The sequence below is a fragment of the Hetaerina americana genome, unplaced genomic scaffold (genome assembly GCF_022747635.1).
Source record: "Hetaerina americana unplaced genomic scaffold, ioHetAmer1.1.p SCAF_1, whole genome shotgun sequence".
Classification (NCBI taxonomy): Eukaryota; Metazoa; Arthropoda; class Insecta; order Odonata; family Calopterygidae; genus Hetaerina; species Hetaerina americana.
Genome location: NW_027286069.1, coordinates 82018411 through 82041963, shown reverse-complemented (window position 1 = coordinate 82041963; position 23553 = coordinate 82018411). Strand labels below are relative to the sequence as shown.

Below are 23553 nucleotides of genomic sequence, written 5' to 3'. Positions count from 1 at the left end.
TAGAAATCTGACCCCTTCAAGAGTGAGCCCGGCGCCTCTGCCATGGAGAAAGCAGGGGAATATCCATGGGAGAAATTAAGACGGTTTGTCATTCAATCAATCTAAATGTGTATTCGAGATGTCTTATTAACGAATACTGCCAGTCCCTAAGACAACTTGATTCGAGGGAAAATGTTGTCCATCAATTCTTGTGAATTTCAATTAAAACTCTGACGAACCACATAAATCCAATCCTAAAAATGACCATTGATGTCAATTATTCTCCAAATTGCTTACATTATCCTTGAAAAAAGGTAAACAAAGTACCACCAGAGGTTCGCTAAAAAACAATATAGGAAAATCATTACGCACACCAAATTTTCTGTTGTTATTGTCACAAGTAAATTAATTACCGACTGTCTACGCCAGTCATTCCCTCAATTTTTTACGAGAAACAAATTGTATTTAAAAGACAGACAAAAAAAAGAAAAATTAAGGCTAAAATAAAGAACACCACCAGCAAGTGCAGCCCAGTTATGTCCCCACTCTGCCCCGTGTTGTCGCCAATAATTAGAAGAGATGAGCTACTAAGAGATTAAAACTGTCTCCCTCTGGAGCACCTAGCACAGTATTCTCCCATGCTTATTTAAACGTTCTCGAACGATAAAAGTTTCCAGTCACTTGACGAATTTTTGAATAAGACTATAGCTATATCACAAAAACCGGGGTGATTCCACATCCGCCTGCTTTGACTCTGTTACATGAAATTATTAGCAATTCCAATGTTTTATAAATTTCACGTATTATGACACATGATAAAAACCAATATTCCGAAGAAAACATCAGTATTTCACCGCATTTTCCAAAGAAAACTACTTTCTTATATTTACGTAAGTGATTGCTTTAACCCCAGTGTTCACCATATACATAATTTTTAATTCGGACAATAAAGTCCAGACAATTGAGCACATTTATTCAAGAAAGAGTGAAGAATTGCTTCTGAGTTACTTTCCAAATGAAGGAATAATGTACGGGTTATTTATGTGACCTAATGCCGATTCCGAGAGAAATGGTAAATACAAATCAGTCTTTCTATTCGTTACATTAATAATATCATTCTCCCAAACTTAAAAATCGACGTTGTATTATACAAATCACCTTGCACGTTTCGCATAAAAACTTAATCTGGATCATGCGAAAATTAGGGACACGATAAGCGTGCAGCCACTGACTCAACCTGCGTCGTGAGGTCCGGCAACCGCCGGTAGCATGAGATCGATAGCGTTGCAGAATCCAAACAGATGGTGGGTCAGTGTTAGGGGTAGGCGGGAAGAAAAAAAGCACGAGGATAACATTATACGGAAAATTAAAATTAGTAAAGCTTGAATTCATAATATACTACTTTAATGACGCAATGTGGTTGAAAATAAACAAGGCTAGACGTAAATATTTGTTATGATTCATTCAAACAGACGAAGAAGAATTTTGAAAAGCCCAACATAAATATATATAAATACAGCTAACAGCAATGTCACAAAAATTACTCACCAGTAATAGGGGACGTAAGAACATTCAGATGACGGAGGCAAAATTGATATTAGTTGTTTCGTAGTCGAATACATTGTCCTTTGGGGAAGATGTTTGTAACTTATACCCTAGGCACTGATGCCATAAACGTTCCACACCAATGTATCTTCTTCCTTTCTTCACTAACGTTTAAATAAGCGCAAGTTTAGATCACAACTTTCAGCTGACAATCGAAGGCGGCAAAAAATGCATACTAAACTAGAAAACTCGCTTATCAGTAATTTTAACTGTTCTTCCTAGAATTCAAGGGTCAAGATCAATTGCCATTATCAGGAAAGTTAACTTTGAAATTCTGCACCATAATGATACATCACCTCTTACTTCCACTCAGAGACTAGCGCGCTCCTTTACTGCAAAGTGATGCGCGTACGACATCGATCCTGTAACCCAGGGCGCAGACATGTTGAAAAACGCCATAAGGCAATGAACGACGAAATAGCGAATATGGCGGACAATTCTGCTACTGTTATTGTAAATAATGGATCGATTCCAGATAAAAATACTGTATTTTTCATGTGTGACATGCAGGAAAAATTTCGACCGGCGATGCTATATTTCAAGGAAATTGTTGAGGTTGCCAATAAATTGGTAAGTTAGAAAGTATTATTACATGTGACATAATATGACAATTTAGGTTTAGCATGGGTAATAATAAAAAAATGCTTCACCCTTGTACCAATATCTTGATATTTTAGGTTGAAACGTCTCGAATACTTAATGTCCCATTAGTTATTACCGAACAAAACCCAGATGGACTGGGGAAAACCGTGAGTGAACTGGATGTCAGGCACGCCTATAGAATGTACAGCAAAACAAAATTCAGCATGATAATACCAGAGGTTCAAAGAGAATTAAAGTCATTTTGCAATGGAGAATTGAAATGCGTTGTACTATTCGGTGTGGAGGTGAGTATGACTAATTTACCCTGTCGAAATATTCACGCCAGGAGATATCAATTAGGGTTGGGGTATTTGTTTTGTGTGCCTTAAAATTTTAGGTATTGCATTAATATTTTCCTTTGAGAAGGCTAATTTCCTATCTTATTTTGTGCAATTTCTTGTGAAGGCGCATATCTGTGTTGAGCAGACTGCAATAGAACTTAGGACTATGGGGATACAGGTGCATATTGTCGCAGATGCTACTACTTCTAGGTCACAAGAGGACAGATTACTAGCTTTTGAGGTATCTATTCATTTGAACTTGCGTTCATAGTAGTTTTGCCTGTTGCACTACTAAAATTTCATGAAAATACTCTTTCAGAGGCTACGGCAAATTGGTTGTTTCATTACCACTTGTGAATCAATCATTTTCAAACTTATGGGCGACAAAAATCACCCTAAGTTCCATGAAATGCGTCCAATCTTCAAGAAAACGTCTCCTAATACCGGTTTGGTTTCGAAAATTTAATTATGGCTAGTAAAATAAGCGAATTGTGGAAATATAGTTGTATTTTTGTACTTTATTGTATGGCTGTGAATATAAATACACATTTTAATGGAACATCATTCGAAATATTATTTACATCATTGGTGACGACGTTTCAATGAAGACATTTTAATGCAACCTAATTCTAAAAATGAATTACAATTGGAGTCCAGTTAAACGCCAGATGATCCAAATCCATTGGCTCCCCGTTCTGTGTTATTTAGTTCATTCACTTCTTCAATTTTTGGATACAAAATCATTTCACATATGAGCTGTGCCACACGATCACCAGATTTTATAACAAAGTCGTCATCCGAATTATTGAAGATGATTACACCAACATTTCCTCTGTAGTCTGCATCAATGACTCCAGCTGAAAACCGAAATAAAGTAATAACAATATTATAAAGTAACTACAAAATCTGTTTACGAACAAACAGCTTTTTATTGCCCATGGCTAACACTCATAATAATATTAAGGCTCAGATCATCACCATGAACGCACAGATCTAAAAATGCGTTACTATTCACAATTACAGAGGTCAAATCTGAAATTGCTGCCTAATGAACCGATGTTACTAATTATTTATAGAACTTGAGTTTAACCACGTGCATTGTTTAAAAGGCAGACTAAATGAAACTACAGACAATTAAACTGGGAACCAAGAGCTTGTGGTAAATATCATCTCATAGACAACCATAATGTAAGTCAATATCAGGTGCGCAAGAACTAAGATCAAAAAAAACAAAACCTTTAGCCTGATAATCATTTGTTACACTAAGTACACATCAAAAATAATTCAAGGGTAAATTTTATTTTTCCAAAGCCTCAATTCATGATTGCCATGCATTATGGTATTTATAAATGAGTAGCCTGCTACGAAAAGCCTATTGATATATATGATGGACATAATGATCCAGCACTAACACTTCTTAGCCTCACCTAACACTAAATTTCTACCATGAACATAATGTCAGGTCTTCATTCTTTCTCTCTTCCCCATCCAATATGCCCCCTTGTTTCACCTCATCTAATATTCTTCCCATTATGTGTTAAGTATCCTTTTATCTCCTGCATTTACTTTTCCTGCCTTAAAGTTCCTCTTTAACCTTATCTTTACTTATTATATACCAATCACTTCACGCTTTTCCTTTCTTTCCATATAATTTACCAATTCTTTCCCTTGCCCACTTTTCAGATTCCTCTAGTATTACCTCCTCTTTCTCTTTAGCATGAATTGAAATAGATATTTTCTCTCAATAGTGTGACATTTACATGGTATGTACAGGAATTACAGTATTGCCTTTAGCCCCTAATCTAACTCATCAAAATGTGGAACCAAGATTATTTTATTATCCATATTAATGAGATCATGAAATGTACATTATATTTGAGAGATTTCCTGTAATAGACAAGTTCCATTAAGATATCTCATAATATAAAATTCTGAGGACTATTCCTCAGGGATAACCTTGCTTTTGAAAAAAATAATGGTTGTTGAGCAACGAGTCATCAGAAACCCTTAGGCTGGGGTTTAGGAGACCACTGTGTTGAGTAGTAGGGATTATACCATGTCATTAAGAATTAAACTTTGAACAGTTTTGTAAAAATCGAATTTAATTGGGTTTTGCTTGGTTCTGGGTACTTAAAAATTCATTGGAGCTAGATAACCAAGAAATTCAACTATGGAAGGCATTTGGGCTCATGGTCCCCATACCACACAGCTGATTCCCCTATTATTGGATAAATTTTTCAGCATTCCCTGTCAGAGAATCTACATATTCTCAAAGAATTTCTCGAGATCAAAGAACTAGCCTACTCTGCAATTCTCATGAATATTTATTTTTATGCCAGATTTTAATTTCACAATAAAGAGAATACTTTCAAATTATACCCCCTATATTCAGGGATTCAGTAGAAATGTAATTGGAACCTTATGAGACCATGAATACCGGAGTAGCCGGAAGAATGTTTTGTATTAAAAAAAATCATTCATCTACGATTAGCGCTGAGCAAATATATAGCATTGGATATTTGTCTTGGGAACTTAATTTTTGCATTCAACGACAGATGAAATCACAAATACTCTCGGACCAATGATTTTAACTGGACTAAATTTCAAAATAGGACAAGTACTACAGAGGGGCAAACCGACTCTTTATCCCATATACTTACCTCCAACATCAATGCCATGTTTCAATGCCAAACCAGACCTCGGAGCTACTCTTCCATAACATCCTCGTGGTAGTTCAATCTGTAGGTCAGTTTTGACCAGACCTCTCCCTCTTGACGGTATGGTATAATCGTATGCACTGAAATGTACGCATCAGATTAGACAAAATGGAGTATAAATTAATCTCGATCAATTTGCCACTAAATTAAACATTGAAAATCAACCAGGAAAAAATTTTCAATAACGTTCGCGGTAAATTTTAGTCGTCATTATGAAAAAAATCAATACTCATTCGCTGAATCAAAACAAATACTGTACTTCATCTTCTTTAACTGGGGACTTCTATCTTTTACTCACCTTTTTAAATCAAATCCAGCAGCATCCTTGGATCCCTTAAATAGTGGATGTGCATGGTTCGTAAGTTTCGTGTAACGTAGCGTGTTGTCCACATTCCTATTAATCACATTCATGATAGCTCTGAAAATTGCCGTGCTGGAAAACAATGACTAGGGAAATAGTAGCTTCACAGATTGAAATTATTGAGCCGACTAAGGTATTTATCAAAAATTGCTGTCGAATCTAGAGCCGGCGTTTTCTCTATCAAGCAAGACTGCTACGGTTGGCGCGTAAATTCACACCGCTTTGTATACAAGTCAGTTCCGCTAAATTTGGAGAAACCTTATTGGTCAGCAAGCTTTAGCCTAACAGAAAAAAGGCTGGAATCGCAGGAATGTATTTTCGACTGTTGATATAAGGTTTATTAATTCAATAACTCTCGAAACCGTTCCTCGGGCTTTCCAAAATATCAAATTAGTAATTCTTACTTTTTTAGGATGAAAACTCTTTTTTTTGAACTTTATGATTTTCTAAACAGCTTTCTAGGCGGGATGCAGGCACTTTTTCAAAATACTAAATTAGCTAAATAACTAATATAAGCTGAATATATTAGCTAAATAACTGATAGTCAGAATAATCTTTCTGGTTTCCAGATTACCAATATAAGGCAAGATATTACGTAAAATTATAAATATTTTTCTTAAAATTCCATCAAGTGGAAATATTGTGGAAAGTTTCCGAAGCGCCAAAATACGATTAGGGCAACTACATGAAAACTCAAGATATTAGGGGGGAATTAAATTTTTAACGGTAACAAATATGGGTAACGACAACATATGAGAATTACCGTTTATAATTACATGTTAGATGAAGTCATTCTCGTATTTATTTCTGCCTGCAATAAATCCTGCTTCGGGAAAATTCGGGATTTACTAATGTTAGAATCATTTCTAACATTTTATCGAGATTCTTTTCAGTTACAACCATCAAAGTACCCCAAATTGGAATTGACGATTAGCGACAGTAAGTTCTTTAATGATCCTATCCATAAATAGGCTATTTTTAGCAATGGTTCGAGTTGTGCATCTCATGATAAAATAACTGATGTCCTTGGGGTGTATTTCGTGAAACTATCGGGAAAGGAGACAATCCCAGTCCCAGAGGGTCATATTTGGAAACAGTATAATTGGCCTAATGGTCTAAAAAAATATTGATGAATGACCACAGTGGTTGACTCCAAAAATAAAGGCAATCCGTCGAAAAAAATAATACAAAAAATTAGGGCCACCTGGAAAATACCCAGACGGTTTTAATAAAAATTGCTACTAAAGTCACCAATAAAGAGGTAGCTGTAAAAATATGTAAGCACTAAAACCTGTAACCAGCTACCAGAATCTCTATAACAGAAGTGTAATGCCAAAGGAACACTTCATGTTGCAATACATCAGCATAGTCATTTACTAACCATAATCCTGAAACAATCCTGTCTTACAATTGAATATAATTGGGCAATTTTCCAGAGTTTGCATCAAGAACTTGCTCATCCTTTTAAACCCATTAACCATGTTATTAGTCACTACTCTATGAGAGTGGTAAGTGTACCTGCATTAAACATTTACAATGTCATACATTTGCAATGACAAAATGTATGGACCCCTAAATACTAGGTTACATACAAACATATATCAATATATAGAACTCTCTCATTGAATCAAATATTTACCAGAATTTTCTGCATCAATTTTCTCCCGGATGGTGCAATATGAACTTCAAAAATAATTTCTTAAATAAAATCATACCTACAGGACAACATTTTTGCTCAGTATTCTCCATACTAGTATCAACATTTTTTTTATAAGGATTACCACGGAGAATTCTCGAAAAAAATTAGCTGGGCTCTTCTTATATACAAAAATTTGGGCATGTTAAATTTAAATTTTCTTTATAATAATGAATAAAATCTCTTTATCACCTTTGGCAGCATGAATTCTGTAAAATAAAAATCCCTAATATCAACTGCTCACTAAACAATATGCACTATCTTTGAGTAAGTCTTTACTAATATAAGATCTGGGGAATAGAGGAAGTTATATTTCAAAGTGGCAAACAAGAAACAACAGATGAAGGTGAAACCTAAACCAAATATAACAATTAAATTTTGCGAATTACATGAAAAATAATCAAATTAATCAGACTAATAGAAGCCAAAGTAAAAAAAATAACCACTTTTATCAAGGAGTGTGCTTAACAGTGTGGTGAAGAACCAAAAGAAAAATTAAGCTCTCAGAGCAAAGAATATCAACAAAATTATTCAAAACAACAGAAATACTTAACAGAAAAGACATCTCACGTGGAACAAAAATGGAATGCTACCAGAACAAAATACTATTCACAGAATAGCACAATGGTGATAATAACAAAGAAGAATGACCCAGAAAAGCACCTAAAGAGCCAAACTGATCAGTATGCCTTGAAAAGATGCAAAAAATTATTAGCAGAAATATATGTGGAAAACCTAAATATTGATTCAGAAAAAAACAAGTAAAGTAATATTAAGGCTAGAGTCAAGTGAAGATTATGGAAAAATGTATGTATACCCAATAAATATGGATGCTTGCTTAATATACATAAATGTAAATTTGAGTAGGTAAGCAACTAATGTGGATCCTGAAAATGTATTTGAAAACATCATGCAAGACAAGAAGTCCACCTTTCTCGATAAACTTTAAAAAATACAAACAATTTATTTATCAGCTTTACAAAAATTAAGCTTCCAGCAGAACTCTATGGCTTGAGTAGAAATGAGAGGTAAAAATGAACCACAGAACAATACGAGGTTGTAATCTTTTATCAGCACTATGCAACATACACATATTTAGAAGAAATAAACACCAAAGAACTACGACTTGAAAGTGAACAAAGTCTCCACATTGCCAATGACATTTCAGCAACTGTGAATTATTGAAAAATTCTAGATGAATCCTAGAAATTAATTGATTAAGTGCTTCAATACTATACTGAGAAAAACAGAAAAAAGATGAATATTTTAACTTAGGAATCTTTAACCACTAAGAAAATTAGAAACTTCTTCATGAAACACATTGAAAGTAAGTTAATGTAATGTAGAACATGAATATTGAGCATCAGGTGCAGCATACCAATGGCAAAAAAGTTGATAACAATGACCTGTGCTGAATTTAATTCCATAAACAAAGAACTGTATACTTGAAAATCTTTGTTTTGGAATTGATTCTGCACCACAGGTCAGAATTATGGAAAATTGGTATAGTGAAACAAAGGAGAATGAAATATTTCAGAATACGGTTTTTGACAAAGGTTGATGCAAATTAAAATGCTTATGGCAATAGACACAGACGTGAGACACAAGGTCAGATAACATTGCAGATATCTTAGCAATTAAGAAACAGTTGGACTGGGCCTTTCAAGAAACAATGGCATCTAAGGGAGTATAATGGAAGGGAAATTCATAAGGCAGACAACAAGAGGAGGAGTAAGTAACAAATGCCTGTTATTCAATTAGATAGATGCAGTAACAGGTATCTCTCAGGTTGTAAAGGAATTCACAGAGAAAAAGGGAGACCGGGAAAATCATACCATTGGCATTTTTGTTGAACTTTTGAGACTGGGTAGATAATCAACTTCAGGTACTATACAGTGAACTCCTCATAGCACCACTATTTCATAATATCCCCAAAGCTTCCTAATCATTATTTTTTATTGTCAGCCATACTCAGTCAAATTATATGCTTGAACAATCTGGGAAAAATAATTTCACAAGATGGTGTTTATCCTATCTTAGAGTTATTGGCTTTACTTTTTATGGGTTCACTTCTTAATTATAATTTACTATGAAGTAGGAGCTTAATAGAATAATTCAAGCTGAATTACATATCCACTACAAAATTTAGAAAGAACAATAACATCACTGAACAACAAACAGAAATATATATATTAGTCTGAAATAATTGAAACATGTATTTTTCCAGGTGATATGCACACGATTGATTGAAATTTAACAGTTATGAATAAAAAAGCTTTTTCAAAATGCACACCTTGAACTTCCTTCACATACACAAAAAAGGTCAGTACTGCCAGCCTTCAAGGTCACATATTACAGTTGAATTATTGTTGACTGAATTGTGCCTGTGATGGCTAACAATGTTTTTTACTAATATTTAACTCTATTTTTTAAATAAAACAAAGATAGCATAACAAAAATGATTCTGTACTTCCTATTAATGAAGATATAAAATCAATGTCCATGAAGCATCACAAAACTTTCTTAGCAGACATATATACATCTATTCACACACAACTGGGAATAAAGATGATAACTAGTTCTCAACATTGAGCAACAATTTCCAAAGGTGTTTATAACTCAAAAAACAATTCTTACACATCTCATTGATCAAATGTAGAAATTTATGATTATATTTACACAAAAACCTTTATTGGAATGACTGGTTAGACTTTCAAATTAATATTCTTGATAATGTACATATGCCTGTACACAAAGATATTATTTACACAGTGAACATTTTCTGTAAAAAAGGAATTACATGCTAATTCTCAAATTTCAATTATTACAAATGTAACATAATACATACAGGTAAAATCTTATCCAGGAAATGACATGAATTGCTAGATCAACAATAAATATTTGTTTTAAGGATTCTGTATGCAAATGAGATCACATACCCACATAAAACTGAAAGGAGAGATTGTGCATCTTTCACAGTTTTTAAGAATCTAATTTATAGAGTCATTCCAATGTATGTTTGTACATTCTTCGATGTAATTGTTTTTATAGAAAATCCATGGCATTCTTACAGAATGTATGTATGAGAAACATTCACAGAAAGAAGAATACTTTTGCACTTCAGTGATATAAATTTCCAAAGTGATCAGAATCACAAAATCATTTCCTTTAATTCAGGTGATTACAAGTATGATCCATAAAAATGAAAAAATCCACCCCTTCAAATCATTTAAATCATTCTATTACTTGGATAATTAAGTAATTGAAAGATTGATTGGCCTATGAAATTTATGAACCAGATTCATATATGAATCTCAACCAGTCCACAGTTTAAATTGTGCCATAGCTTCCATTTAAAAGTATGTAATCATAGGAATGTGTTTAATCAATGACCGGAAATTCACCCTTTCTAGTAATTACAATGAAATTCCAGAAAATGGCATTCTTGAATACTCCATTTGCCATGCCCAAATATACTTAAATCAAGTGAAATTCGATATCTTGGGAGGTGATTCCGGCGGTTTAACTTGACTGTTCTCTTCTTTGCGGTCATTTTCCTCCTCCTTCTCTTCCAATTCTTTATTCTTTTCATTGAAAAGTCCTTCGTTATAATTCACAGAACTCTCTGGAATAAAAAAATCATCTGAAATGCATTAAAACTGGCAAACTTGAACCACATATGCATCAGTTAAATGATGAAAATAGGTGAAAATGTAAGATACGAATTTCCATACAAAGTACAATATAACCCTCCCAATCAACTATCTGAAATAAGCAACAACTCTTCTTAATGATAAAGTTCAATAGGAACTAATAGCTTTTTCCATAAGGTATATATCAAAAACCAAATCTCATCATGGTCAATAATGATTAATTTCAAAGAAATTTCTCTCTATTTGGTAACATGACTTTCTTCTTACTGAAAGTATTCACTCAAAAACATCAGTGGCAATTAGACAATGTGAGTTACCCCTCATTTTTTGAGTCTCAAATCCTAATATTTAAGTGTGTTTTGCATACTTTCATCGACACTAAGTGGAAATTTCAGTTTGGAGACATTGTTTATTTAAGGTGGAGCAGGAAATAATTGGTAGAAATGAATCAACAGAGGTGGTGGAGGAGAGGGGGTATCCTAGATCCAAGCTTCCTTATGAATACACTGGACCTGAAGTGATGCGTTTGACAAAGACCAAATTTACCATGGTTCTCTTTTGGTTTATGCAATGTTGAACATCTGGCTATTTACTAAGGTAAGCATCAAATATTGCTTCAAAAGTTTATTTGAAGGTGATTATTACATTTACATAAGAAGATATTTAAAAAGAGAAATTAGCCAATAACATTGAGCACAATTCAACTGTGAAGGGAGTTATGGTTTCACTCTGAAAAGTAATAACAAAAAGTAAGAATTTCATTTTGAAATGTCATATCCCAAAGTTGTTTAAGAAGAGACATGACATTGCAGCAGCAAGCATTGTATTTCTTCAGAGAATAAAGCAGATAAGAAACAAAAGCATGGGGCCTATAATTATTCTTATATTTTTTTCATTACAGTATACTTCAAATGATGATACAGTTTGTACCCTGCAGGGTAAGTATGAAGGAGTGCAAATAGACACGGCAATGTTTGCGATCACTTTCCTATATCATAAGAGAACTTCTTCTAGAGAAGTAAGATACCGGAATTACTTCCAACCAGATATGTTATGATAATTTAAAGAGTAATAAATTCAATTAGGGTGAAAGTGAAATCAGTATGAAAACTGCAACAACAGAAATATCTGTCTTCAAGAGTTCAGGTATTTCACAAAATTATTTCAGTTTCAACTGTAAATATTTCTAACAACCCAATGGCCTAGCCATGGGCTCCCCTTTGTCCCCGCTACTGGCCACTATTTACATGGACAATTTTGAAAAAGATTTGTTCTCCTCTGGTAAAGGACTGACCAAAAATGTATTGTGTTGGCAGCGATACTTATGTAGACGATGTGTTTTGCATGTGGGTAGGTTCCAAAAGGCAACTTGAAATTTTTCTGTTGTATCTAAATTCATTGAATTACAATTTGGCATTCACTTGCAAAATAGAAGATAACAATTCCCTCAACTTCCTTGATTTAAATATTTCTAAAATTAACAACCACCTAGAGTTCTCCATCTTTCGAAAAAATTCTCATACTGACCAAGTGATTCACTTTCACTCAAGGCATTGTTTTTCCCAAAAGTTATCCGCTTTTCACTCCATGATTCACAGGTTGGTGAACGTTCCCATGACAAAAACAATTTTGAAATAGAATTAATTACAATAAAAACAATAGCTAGAAACAATGGATACAATGAGTAGCTCATTGATGAATTGTATTTTAAAAAACTTGATCAACTGGCAGTCAGAGACATGTATAAAACCCAACCGCCACAAGACTCTGCTGCCAAATGGTGTAGAATCCTATACCTGGATCACATTACTATGAGAATTTGCAAAAAACTGCCGAAAGATAAGTTTAAATTAGCCTATTATAACAAATCGAACCTCAGGAACATACTTTCCCACACAAAAGACAAATTCCAAGAGGTGAAAAAATTGGAGTGTAATAGTTAAGATGTGAGTGTGATGCAGTGTATACTGGACAAACCGGCCGAAAATTTCAAGAACAGGTGAAGGAGCCAAGGAACCAAGCCTGCGCGAAGAACAAAAAGTCAACATCACATTTTGAAAAACATTTATTGGAATATAACCACGACAGTGACTTTAAATTTGAAATTTTACAAGTAGAAAAGAAAAGACTTAGACTAGACGCTTTAAAGCGGCTTGAAAGTTTAAAAAGTGTACGCTCAAAAGAGAATATTGTTAATGACCTTTTGTACAACTCCCACTCCCCCCTCCCAAACTTACCACTTCTTGATACCTGCACTTATGTGGGTAAGAACCCCTCTACTTCCGCCACACCCTCCCTTGACCTCAGAGATACGCAAAAAATTTTTGAATTTATGTCTATGAACCGTTAAACCCGCACACTTTCCTCTACCAATAGGAGGAATACTCCTCATATGGTGCCTCATGTTTCTACCCTTCCCTCCCCCACCCACCCTCCGACCCTCTCACCTCCCCGCCTCTACTAGACTGTAATATATAGAGATGGATGTCCGTCAGAGTTGTCACCTGAAGATGACGTTGAACGTCAACACCCGGGTTGTCTCGAAATAAAAATTTTTCAGTGGAAACAAGAAGTTACTATTTTTCATTTCAAATGTGAGTGAGAATTTGCATAGCACAGAAACATGGTTAGTAAGGCAAGATGATAGGAGATGATAATTGGAGGCAGCTGACATGTTGGTGTGGAGGATGAAAAAGGCGAAATAGACAGAATGGAATAAAAATGAAGTAATAAATAAAAGGGGGAAGGGAGGATTATTGGCAGAAACCCAAAGGGGACAGGAAAGGTGGATGCAGTGTGTTTTCATCAGCCTTGTGATGTTGAAGACTGTGATAGTGAGGAGAACGTTAGAGCAGCTAAGAAGGGGTAGGAATAGAATACGCATGTTGAATGGATTGAATGGATTAAAGAAGTATGCAGAATTGAAGAGAGATTTTAATGTAATGTCAGATACCAGGATCTGTTCCATTAGGAGAGGCAATTAAAGGTATCATTGTACTGTTGCTTGGGCTGTCTATGTTCAAAACCTACTTTAACTGGTAGAGTACCAATAATGATGATAGATATTAATTAGTGGAAGACGTAACTGATCACTGATTTTTAGAGATAACCTGTAGGAATGACAAGGTTGGCTGTAATTTTCAGCTAGCAGGCATGCTGAGAGAATAATGTTTTTCCCCTCTTTAAAAAATGCCTCTATCCTAAATTCCAATTATTTTTTTATGATGGTGTGTGCTACAGAATGTAGAAATGTTCATGCAAGACAACTGGGCGGTGTTTTTAACCAATTTTGTAAAGATCAAATTCTAAAAACATCTAGAATATTGTTGCATTAACTATACAAAGAGCATTGTACCTGTAGGTAGATATTTAATAAAAAATTATTCATTCCTAAAACACATGTAACATCTAATTAACAATTGTGAACTGAAAATTCGATTTGATTGCCTTGTTGCACATCACTAAGATGTTTCCAATTATGTCACCCTGTACGTATTTTCTGTGATGTATAGAATGCTTTAACAAGCAAATCTTGATTAGCTAGAGACTGACAAGTTTGATGGTTCTTATCGGTCATACAGAAGAGCCATGAATTTTATTTCTACAAAAATGAATAATTATTACAATTATGGTTTTAATGCAGTAATTGAGCCAGTTATCTCCATGTTTGTTTTTACATACTTGTGGATAATTTCTTGGGCAGTGGCAGGCTTTTCTTTTCGGGCAATACTGGAACCTCCTCCCCATCCTCTCTTTCTCCCCCATGATTGTCGTCCTGCTCACCACCCTGATTACCTGTTCGGAAAGACAAAATATCGGTAATTGCCTCACTTATGGTTCCACAACAAAAATTTTATAGAAAGTATGGTGATTCAATCATTATTGTTTCTCTGTCAAAAGATATACCCAAGAACATTAATAGTCAATTCTCAAAACTAAGTATCAATGTATTTCAGAAAATTTTTCAAGGCAACTCGCTAAAACATAACTAAGGAAGCCCGACTCTAATTACTCCCATATCAGTAACCGCAATTTAATGTTTCCAGTGAAATAAAGAAACCCAGCAAAAAGAAATCCAGTGTTTTGCCTTTTAAGTGAAACACAAGGGAAGGTGATGCTTCAAGTTTTTGTGCCATCAAATATTTCTGTATTAAGATCAAGTTAGTCTACAAACAAATATGTTGTAAAGCATAAGTCAAATTATCACTTTTTCTGGATTTTTCTTGCCCAAGGGCTATGCATGATAGTAGGCACCAGCAATATTCAAATGAAATACAAGAATGCCTATCATGGAAGTAACAAAACCAGGGAGAAAAATAGCCAATAAATGACTCGTGAAAACCCAGAGAAATTCTAACATAATTTGTGTAAATCCAAGTTGTAAGCATTATATTGCTAGGAGATGGCATGATATTTAAAATTAGAAAATTTAATGAGTAGTTTATCAGTGAATCTATGAAAATCATTCACAGATGAAAACTGCCACTACATATATGCACAGAGAATGAAGCAGATAAGAAACAACAGCATGGGGCCTATAATTATTCATATATTTTTTTCATTACAATAGACTTCAAATTATGATACAGTTTGTACTCTGCAGGGTAAGTAGGAAGGAGTGCAAATAGACATGGCAATGTTTGCAATCACTTTCCTACATCATGAGAGAACTTCTTCTAGAGAAGTAAGATACCGGACAATACTTCTAACCTGATATGTAATATAACCTGTATATAATATTTTTCCCAAACTACTATCTTTCATGTGTCACCTTACTATGATAGTCCAAAAATGCTCTATTGAAATAATAATCAAAATAATGAAATAAAGAGTGAATTTCCTCTCTTCATTGTGAAGGATTTTAATGGAACTCATTAGGTATATCACGCAGTTCTCATTACTTAAAGTATGTGGTAATATAAACTACAACAGTAGTTTATTTAAAGCATAAAAAATATAAAACTGCATTAAATACAAAGTCTAATTTATTGAAATTAAATTTGAAATCTATCCTCAATCACTCATTGCCTTTATAGGATTGTGAACAGTTGTATTTTTATCCATTTAAATTTTTTACATTGTAATTTTCACAACATGTTTGCTATAATGATACATAGTACATCGTAACATTGAAAACATTATTAAAGATTAAAATTAGGTTTTTAAGACCATAAACCATGAGAAAGTAGGGACGATATCACCTAAATATGAAGCAATAGAGAATTCTCTGAGATGGCAATCTCAACGTCTAATTTATTAATATTTATAGCAAATGGCAAGTCTATAACGCCAAACCCAACACTTTTATAATCAATAAAGACAAAAATGCTGTTCAGGAAGTGTCCATGGAGTGGGATTATCCTCCAGTTAAATAACATAAATTCTATCAACATGAAGTTTGACAAAAAATGGCTTTCAAACCAAACCTAAATTCATTCTGCAAATTTAAAACCAGATAGCCTCAACAGATCATCAAATAATAACTGATACTGAAGAGAAGGTATATATGACAATAGTTTATTTCATATTTTGTTTCTTACGGAATGATGAGCAAGAAATATAACACTAAATGTGTGAGACCGCCTAATTTCGGGATTAAAGACAATATACAAAGTCTGACAGGGGTGAAGTTCCTTGATGACACAAACATGCATATCATGGTAGGAATCTGACATTGCATAGAAGTAATCAATACGTCAGACATTATTAGATCACTTTTGCAGCAGAGAGCAGGATAGCCTAGTGGGTACAACACTGAACTACTTATTGCTAGTGACATTGGGCATCCACCGGTTTTCTTAATCTGCATTATTTTTTCCCCTACAAGATCATCCAGAGTCAATGCAGGTAGTAGGGGGAAAGTTACTGAATTTTACAGGTGCTATTAGCTCTTAGAACAAGGTGTGCTCTAACTTCAAATACCAAAACAAATTTGGTATCAATAACTATCAATTTAAACTTAAATGTTACATCATAATTTTTTAAATTTTAATTTTCACATGATACCTACCTTTTTTGTCACTTGTTAGCATTCAGCTCATGATGTTTCATGAACACATTTAAAACTCTACTAAAAGGACTATGATAATAAACTGAAAGGACTAAAATACTAAAAGGTAGATTGTGCAGAAGATGGTGAAAAACAAGATAATATTGACCATTTACTTTGATGCTCATAATGGTGAGGACAAGTGAATGAAACAATAGCTCATTAAGAGGGTTTCTTCATTGATTAAAGAAATGGATATACTCCAGCTCAAGAAGAAGACAAATCTACTGGAGCCCTTTCTACAAGCACATGGAAAGTTGGATGTTATAATGAATAAGTTGCTAATAAGTTACTGTAATTGGTAAAAAAAACATTAACCCCAAGGAGTAAGCTTTGGCAGGCACTGTAAACAAATCTTTGCCTCAGCTAGGTTCAGTTTATTTATTATGTAATTTTGGCAAGTTACTCATTACTGGAAGTATTTTTCCAAAACTGCAGAGTAATGAATCTCACATACAAACTAATTTTCACAATCAACTTTACTTTGTCACAACATAAAACCATTGTCAAAGCACTGCTATATTTTACGTTTAAAATGTTTTGACTTCAAGAAATTTGATGATCACCAAAGTTTATTATGAATCAAAACAATTCCAAGTCTTATTTCTAAAGTACACATACACTGAAGTGGTGAAACACTTTTGAACTTGAAACATATACATGCATTAATAAAAAATATATATTCTCAAGAATGGTATTAGTAAAAAAATAATATTAATAATTATAAGATTGGCTAACCCAAATAATTTAAGAGTGGAATGATAGTTCAGGCTTTTCTATGTACATGCTTCATTCTATCTATATCAACCATTAATCATTTAACAGTGTTATTACTGTTCCTTTATTTCACTAAATAATTTTAAGTTGCCCTTTGAACATTCTTTATATGCTACACATTTATGAATCAAATGATAAAAACTGCACACATAATGGGAAAAATTTTATAAAATGTTCATTTTGAATTTGTGTGTTTAAGGCCACAAATTGAATGAATTTTGAATAAATATATTCCCCTCAGCAAAATATAAATTAGAGAAATTAAAAACTTTATCTAGACCAAGTTAATCAGTTAAAAGTACTAATTAATAAAAAGCCGAAATAATGGTGGTATTAGCCATAATCATTGTCTGAAGGTGCAAGGGGCAATTGTCAGGGCAGGACTGCTCCCTCATTTGAAGTAAATGCAATGAAACAAAGAAAAACTTTGAAATTATGATAGTGTTGAAATGCTATCAATATTATATAAAATTAAATATGCAACTAACAGCTAGGCCCTACTAGACATTGTTACAGATATGAGTGGTGTTCAATATTATTTATTTGAAAACAAAATTCCAAAATTTCTTGCTTATTCCCTGATTACCTGGATAGAGTTAAAAGTGTCCTGGCCTATTGAGAAATAAGATAGGGACCCACAAAAAAGTAAGGGATCTTTGAATATATACCGGAATTTATAACGTGGATTCCAAATATGATTTTGAACTTGCATAAATGTGGTAGAGAAATGACATCAATGCCCTCTAGCTAAAGACTTGTGGTGAACAGATATCAATATGAAAAGATTTTAGAAAATTGCTCCCATACTGCAGGAGCCTAAATGAATAGGGATAATGTTTACACAGCAAGGTCATGGTTAAAAAAACTGATAATGGCTTTGAGAAACCAAATTAATGGTTACAAAAATTTCATTTAATGGTTAAGTGCAAAGTTAATTACCCTTAAAAAATGAATGATGAGACACTAACTTCCTATTATTCAGTTCAATTCTGAAAATTTCCGCTACATTGTTTCAAACTAAATGATGCATAAAAAGTGCTATGAGACATAATTCTACTTATCTCAATAATTATAAAATCACCTCTCGTACAACAGATTCATCTACGGATATTACATTCACAAAATTCAAAATAGTTACCCAATATTAAAATTACAAGCACTAATGGAAGCCTTTCCTATCCTTTCAATAAATACTTGGTTATTAACTTACGCGATGTCCTAACAATAAAGTCACTTAATAACATTAAATTTTTATATCTTTTCAGAAGCAAATTACCGTAACTGCAAGCACATTCTTTATAGGGTAAAAGCATAACAACCACAATAGCATGGATAAATCATATTATAACTCTGATGAAAATAGACTTGAAGGTAAACAAAAACTTCATATATTTATTTTGCATTCAAAGCAAACAGTATGGAAAACACCACCAGTGCAAAAATAAAGGTGAAAGAAGTGAAGAAGAGCCATTACGAGACTTCACCATAACTTTGAAAAGCAAGCATAAAATGTAGCGACACCTGGAAATCCATTTAGAAAGTGACTGAAAGCATAAGTTGGGTCATCCCATTTCAAATTAAGCAGTGATTGAATTTTGATAAAACATCCTGATGAAACTTTCAGAATTCATTGGAGCTCAACCCAAATCAAATTAACTTAACTAATTTTTTTCCACCGACCTTCGGTTAAAAAAAGTTTGGCATGGACTTTTGTGAATTTACATTTCCTATAAAAATGGATTTTTTCCACAAAAATTCTAAAAATCACTGATTTTAGTTCCCTTAACTATTTCCAATAGCTACTTCCAAATTTAAAAGGGCCAAAAAATTTCTTAAAGTGTGTGTTTTAAACATAGAAATTAACACAATACTTCGTGTTATGAACTCATCAAAATTCTAGACATTTTTAGCATGTAAACTTTACAAAACTGAAAAATTAAAAGCACCACCCAGTTGTCTTGCAAAAATCTTTCTATGTTGTAAAGCAAGCACGCAACTTCATAAAAATTTATGGGAGTTCAGGTTGGAGGCATATTTTAAAGAGGAGAAAAATATTTTTCTCTCAGCACACCTGCTCACTGGAAATTTCAGCCAAATTCAATTCGCCAATTTTATGTGATACAATACTTTTATTTGAAAGGCCTCAGCCCAACCGATATAAGAGCTGAACTGGATTCTACTCTGAGGTGGTCTGCTCTTCATTCACAACAGTAAAATATTAGGGAGTAGAGTTTAAATGAGGCCATACGAGCATTGCATTGGTCGACCAAATGAGGTGACAACTCCAGAAATGGTGAAGAAAATCTACTAAGTGATAGTGGATGATCCGCAACTGAAAGTGCGTGAGCTAGCAGACATAGTAGGCATTTTAAAAAGTGTGATACATCACATATTAACTAAAAAATTGAGCATGAGAAAGCTGTGTGCAAGCTGGATGCCGCATTTGCTCACACTCGGGCAATACCAGCGTCGTGAAGATGTTTCAATTGAGTGTTTAGCCATGTTTCACAGCAACAAAGCAGAATTTTTGTGCCATTTCATAGCCATGGATGAATCATGGGTCCATTACTTCACACCCAAGACCAAAGAACAATCAAAATGATGGATTCAAGAGAGAGAACCGGCTCCAAAGAAGGTCAAGACTGTTTCATCTGCAGGCAAAGCCATGGCATCAGTTTTTTGGGATGCGGATGTGATAATTTTCATTGATTATCTTGAAACGGGAAAAAATTATCAACGATGAACATTATGAGAACCTATTGCAAGGTTTGAGCAAAGAAATCAAGCAATAACAGCCGCATTTGGCTAATAAGAAAGTGTTGTTTCATCAAGACAATGCACCAGATCACAAATTCATTATTGCAATGGCCAAAATTCTTAAATTAAAGTTTGAATTACTACCTCATCCACCCTATTTGCCAGATTTAGCCCCCTTGGATTATTTCCTGTTTGCAAACTTGAAAAAATGGCTTGGTGGTCAAGGATTTTCCAACCATGAAGAAGTGATGTCAGCAGTTAATGGCTATTTTTAGGAGCAAGACAGTTCTTACTATAAAAAGGGTATCAAACTTATTGAACAACGCTGGGAAAAGTGTATAGCCCGGAAAGGAGATGATGTTGAAAAACACATTTTTTTCCAAAATTTGTGTTTTCATTGTTGGGTCGGGTACTTCTGGAACCACCATTGTAAATATGGAAATTCGGATAAAATTGTGTTGCCTAAAAGCGAAAGTTACATAAAAAGAAAGATAAGTTCCCGATTTTTTCAAAATACAGGGGATGATTTTAATTATACTAGCCAAAAATTCCAATCCATACTTTTGCCAAGCTCTGCCAGGATGTCACACCAACATACAATCTGTCTGATATGATATGGAATGATGCAGCCAAAAAATCAATAAAAAAGATATCCATTAGTCTATAAAAAATAAATATGCCCCCCACCCACATACCTTTAAGGTAGGTGACACTGAAACGTGGTGAAGGGCGGGGGGCATTTGGAGGGTCAAATACAATAACCGATCCATCATGAAATAGCATTCCCTCCATTCCTTTGGAACGGACTTCAACTAATGGCTGTTTCTTCAATTGGCTCCTCTGTACTTCATGGAAAATTAAAAGTAAATATTTAATTCATTCTGGTCAAAATTTCCAATTTTGTTATCTATGAAAGAATGCTGATACTGTTTCAGTCAATTAAATAAATTATCTTGGATCCAGACCTAAAATTTTCAAATTTTACATTTTTCGTTGTGGCATAAATGAGAATTTAACTAGATACTTAAACAATATACATTGTAGATTATGATGACATTATTAGCTATAATAGAAAAAATTAACCATATCAAAACAAGGAAAAACAGTAGAATTAAAGATAACAACAGTGAAATAATCATTGACAAAATGGGCATTAATATAAAAAAGTTAAACCTGATGTACCTATGGAATCTACTTAAAAGTTAGAAACCAAGAAGCCACTGCCTGCATAAGTTAAAATCCACGTAGAGAGAAAGGTAAATATAATAAGGTGGCTTAATACCAATGGACACTGAAATTGGTAATCATAACTGGACGGTTATTACAATTAATAAAACATATCATAACATCCACTGAACAGAAATATTTGACTGAAAAAATTAACATCATAATTAGTTATGCTGATTTTTGGCTAAGTAACGAAGTCATCACGGTAATTTGTGCTAATGCACGCTTATAATGGAAACCAATAATTTCCAATGGAACAATAGTTAAAACCTAATAATTCCCTTTAAATTGAAGTATCATAACATGTAATATTTTTATTACGACATTTATGACAATTTCCAAAGGTCACATTTTATCATGAGCACGAGTGCTATAATTTAAAGATGGGTATTTCATATGAGATTTTATAGTATACAGTAATTGAGTGAATACTATATGCATTGATGCAACAGCTAACATATATAATTAACCGGATGCATAGGAAACTTCTTAATTTATCATGCATACTTTTAAAGTGGTTTGCTTAATTTGTTAAATAAATTCTAATTTGCACTGATGACATAATCTTTGGCATAAGATAAGTTTAACAGGTCAAAACTGATTTTCCTTTTAGGGAGAACTTATATATTATATAAAATTTTAGATTTTGAGAAACAATTACATAAAACTACTGAAATATCTTTATGTTACCAAGTGATGTACCATGGTTAGCAGCTGAAATGGGTGCTTTAGGGGCTTGTTTGTCCTCTTTCAAAACATTTAGTTCTTGTTTCACCTGGAAACCAAATGAGAAAATTTTATATCCCTTACCATAATACACGAAAATAGAATCACAACCACAGAGAAAAACGACTCACAGCTTCCAGTTCTGACTTTAATTTGGACATTTCTTTTTCCTTTTTATCTACTTCGCTGCTATACTTATCCTTTTCTATTCTTAACGAAGCTATCGTTACATCTTTGGATAGATCAAGCCTCTTGAGGGACTCCTAGAAGGTTGGCAAATCGAAATAATTGAATTTAAATATTGATAACTATATGGTCATACTGTAAGCTTCGAATTATAAATCGAATATTTAAAACAAATTAAGAATGAACATCGCGTCATAATGCGGTACATCTCTGGCCCCATATAGCTTTGACCGGTCACACTCTTTAATAACCGGAAACAATAACATGCAGAATAAACAAATATTTTTTTCTTGAAAAAATAACACGTCCCAATCAATAAACTTAATTTGAAATTGTGGTATTACCAGTTCACTTCCACACATTGCCGCAGCATTTTGAGCATCACCAGCACTCTTCATTTGAGTTTTTAACTCTTCATCCTTTTGAGATTCTTGAGTTTTTATGTTGTTCATCTCAATTTTCATTTTCTCCAGCCTTACTTTCACTTGGGCAAGTTCGTCTTCCGCATTCTTCAAACGATTGTTCAAGATCATACGAAGTTGTAAACATTCATCTCGCTGATCAGAACTAAAGAATTAGAGTGGTAGACCAGTATTTCATTAACCTCTAAACCTTTATTTTTATACCAACGTTTAGACAATTAATATGAAACTAAGTCATACAATATATTATGTATTTTAAAGTTACCTAAGTTTAAATTTTTCCCCTAAATCTTCCAACTGTCTGATTAAATCATTATTTTGCGTAGCCAGTGACCACCACTGAACTGTAGATATAAGACAAACTAAAAGAAGACCGCCAAATAAGAACGGTGGATATCTTCCATAATTCCCTCGCATTTGCTCTATACCCATCTCACACGTATGTAACAAAAGTAAATACAACTCCAATTAATCT

At 33.6% G+C, this 23553-nt stretch overlaps 3 protein-coding genes across 5 annotated transcripts in view; 1 reads left to right on the top strand and 2 right to left on the bottom strand.

The window, feature by feature from the left end:
- The window catches only part of LOC139693973 (protein N-terminal glutamine amidohydrolase-like), a 45545-nt gene extending 39671 nt beyond the window's left edge, over nt 1-5874 (bottom strand). Inside the window, exons 1-3 of the mRNA XM_071592352.1 lie at nt 5523-5874; nt 5168-5304; nt 3333-3364 (exon numbers count right to left, since the gene is read on the bottom strand). Of these exons, the coding sequence (XP_071448453.1) occupies nt 3333-3364; nt 5168-5304; nt 5523-5635 (282 nt within the window). The 5' untranslated portion in view covers nt 5636-5874. The remainder of the gene's footprint in view (nt 1-3332; nt 3365-5167; nt 5305-5522) is intronic.
- LOC139693967 (isochorismatase domain-containing protein 1-like) lies at nt 1947-3061 on the top strand. Its single transcript, XM_071592339.1, has 4 exons — nt 1947-2154; nt 2262-2471; nt 2632-2748; nt 2827-3061. Exons 1-4 carry the CDS (start codon nt 1990-1992, stop codon nt 2971-2973), a joined length of 639 nt encoding a protein of 212 aa, XP_071448440.1. The 5' UTR covers nt 1947-1989; the 3' UTR covers nt 2974-3061.
- Nucleotides 5875-9728: 3854 nt separating the features above from the next.
- Nucleotides 9729-23553, bottom strand: LOC139693950 (myosin heavy chain, clone 203-like). 3 transcript variants are annotated; one of them, XM_071592311.1, is made up of 7 exons: nt 23344-23553; nt 23001-23223; nt 22602-22733; nt 22447-22519; nt 21213-21362; nt 14616-14729; nt 9729-10906 (listed from the first exon to the last, which is right to left on the bottom strand). In XM_071592311.1, exons 1-7 carry the CDS (start codon nt 23508-23510, stop codon nt 10764-10766), a joined length of 1002 nt encoding a protein of 333 aa, XP_071448412.1. In that variant the 5' UTR covers nt 23511-23553; the 3' UTR covers nt 9729-10763. The 3 variants fall into 3 exon arrangements, with proteins under 3 accessions (XP_071448412.1, XP_071448419.1, XP_071448428.1); XM_071592318.1 differs by lacking the exon at nt 21213-21362 and having other exon boundaries at nt 22435-22519; XM_071592327.1 differs by lacking the exon at nt 21213-21362.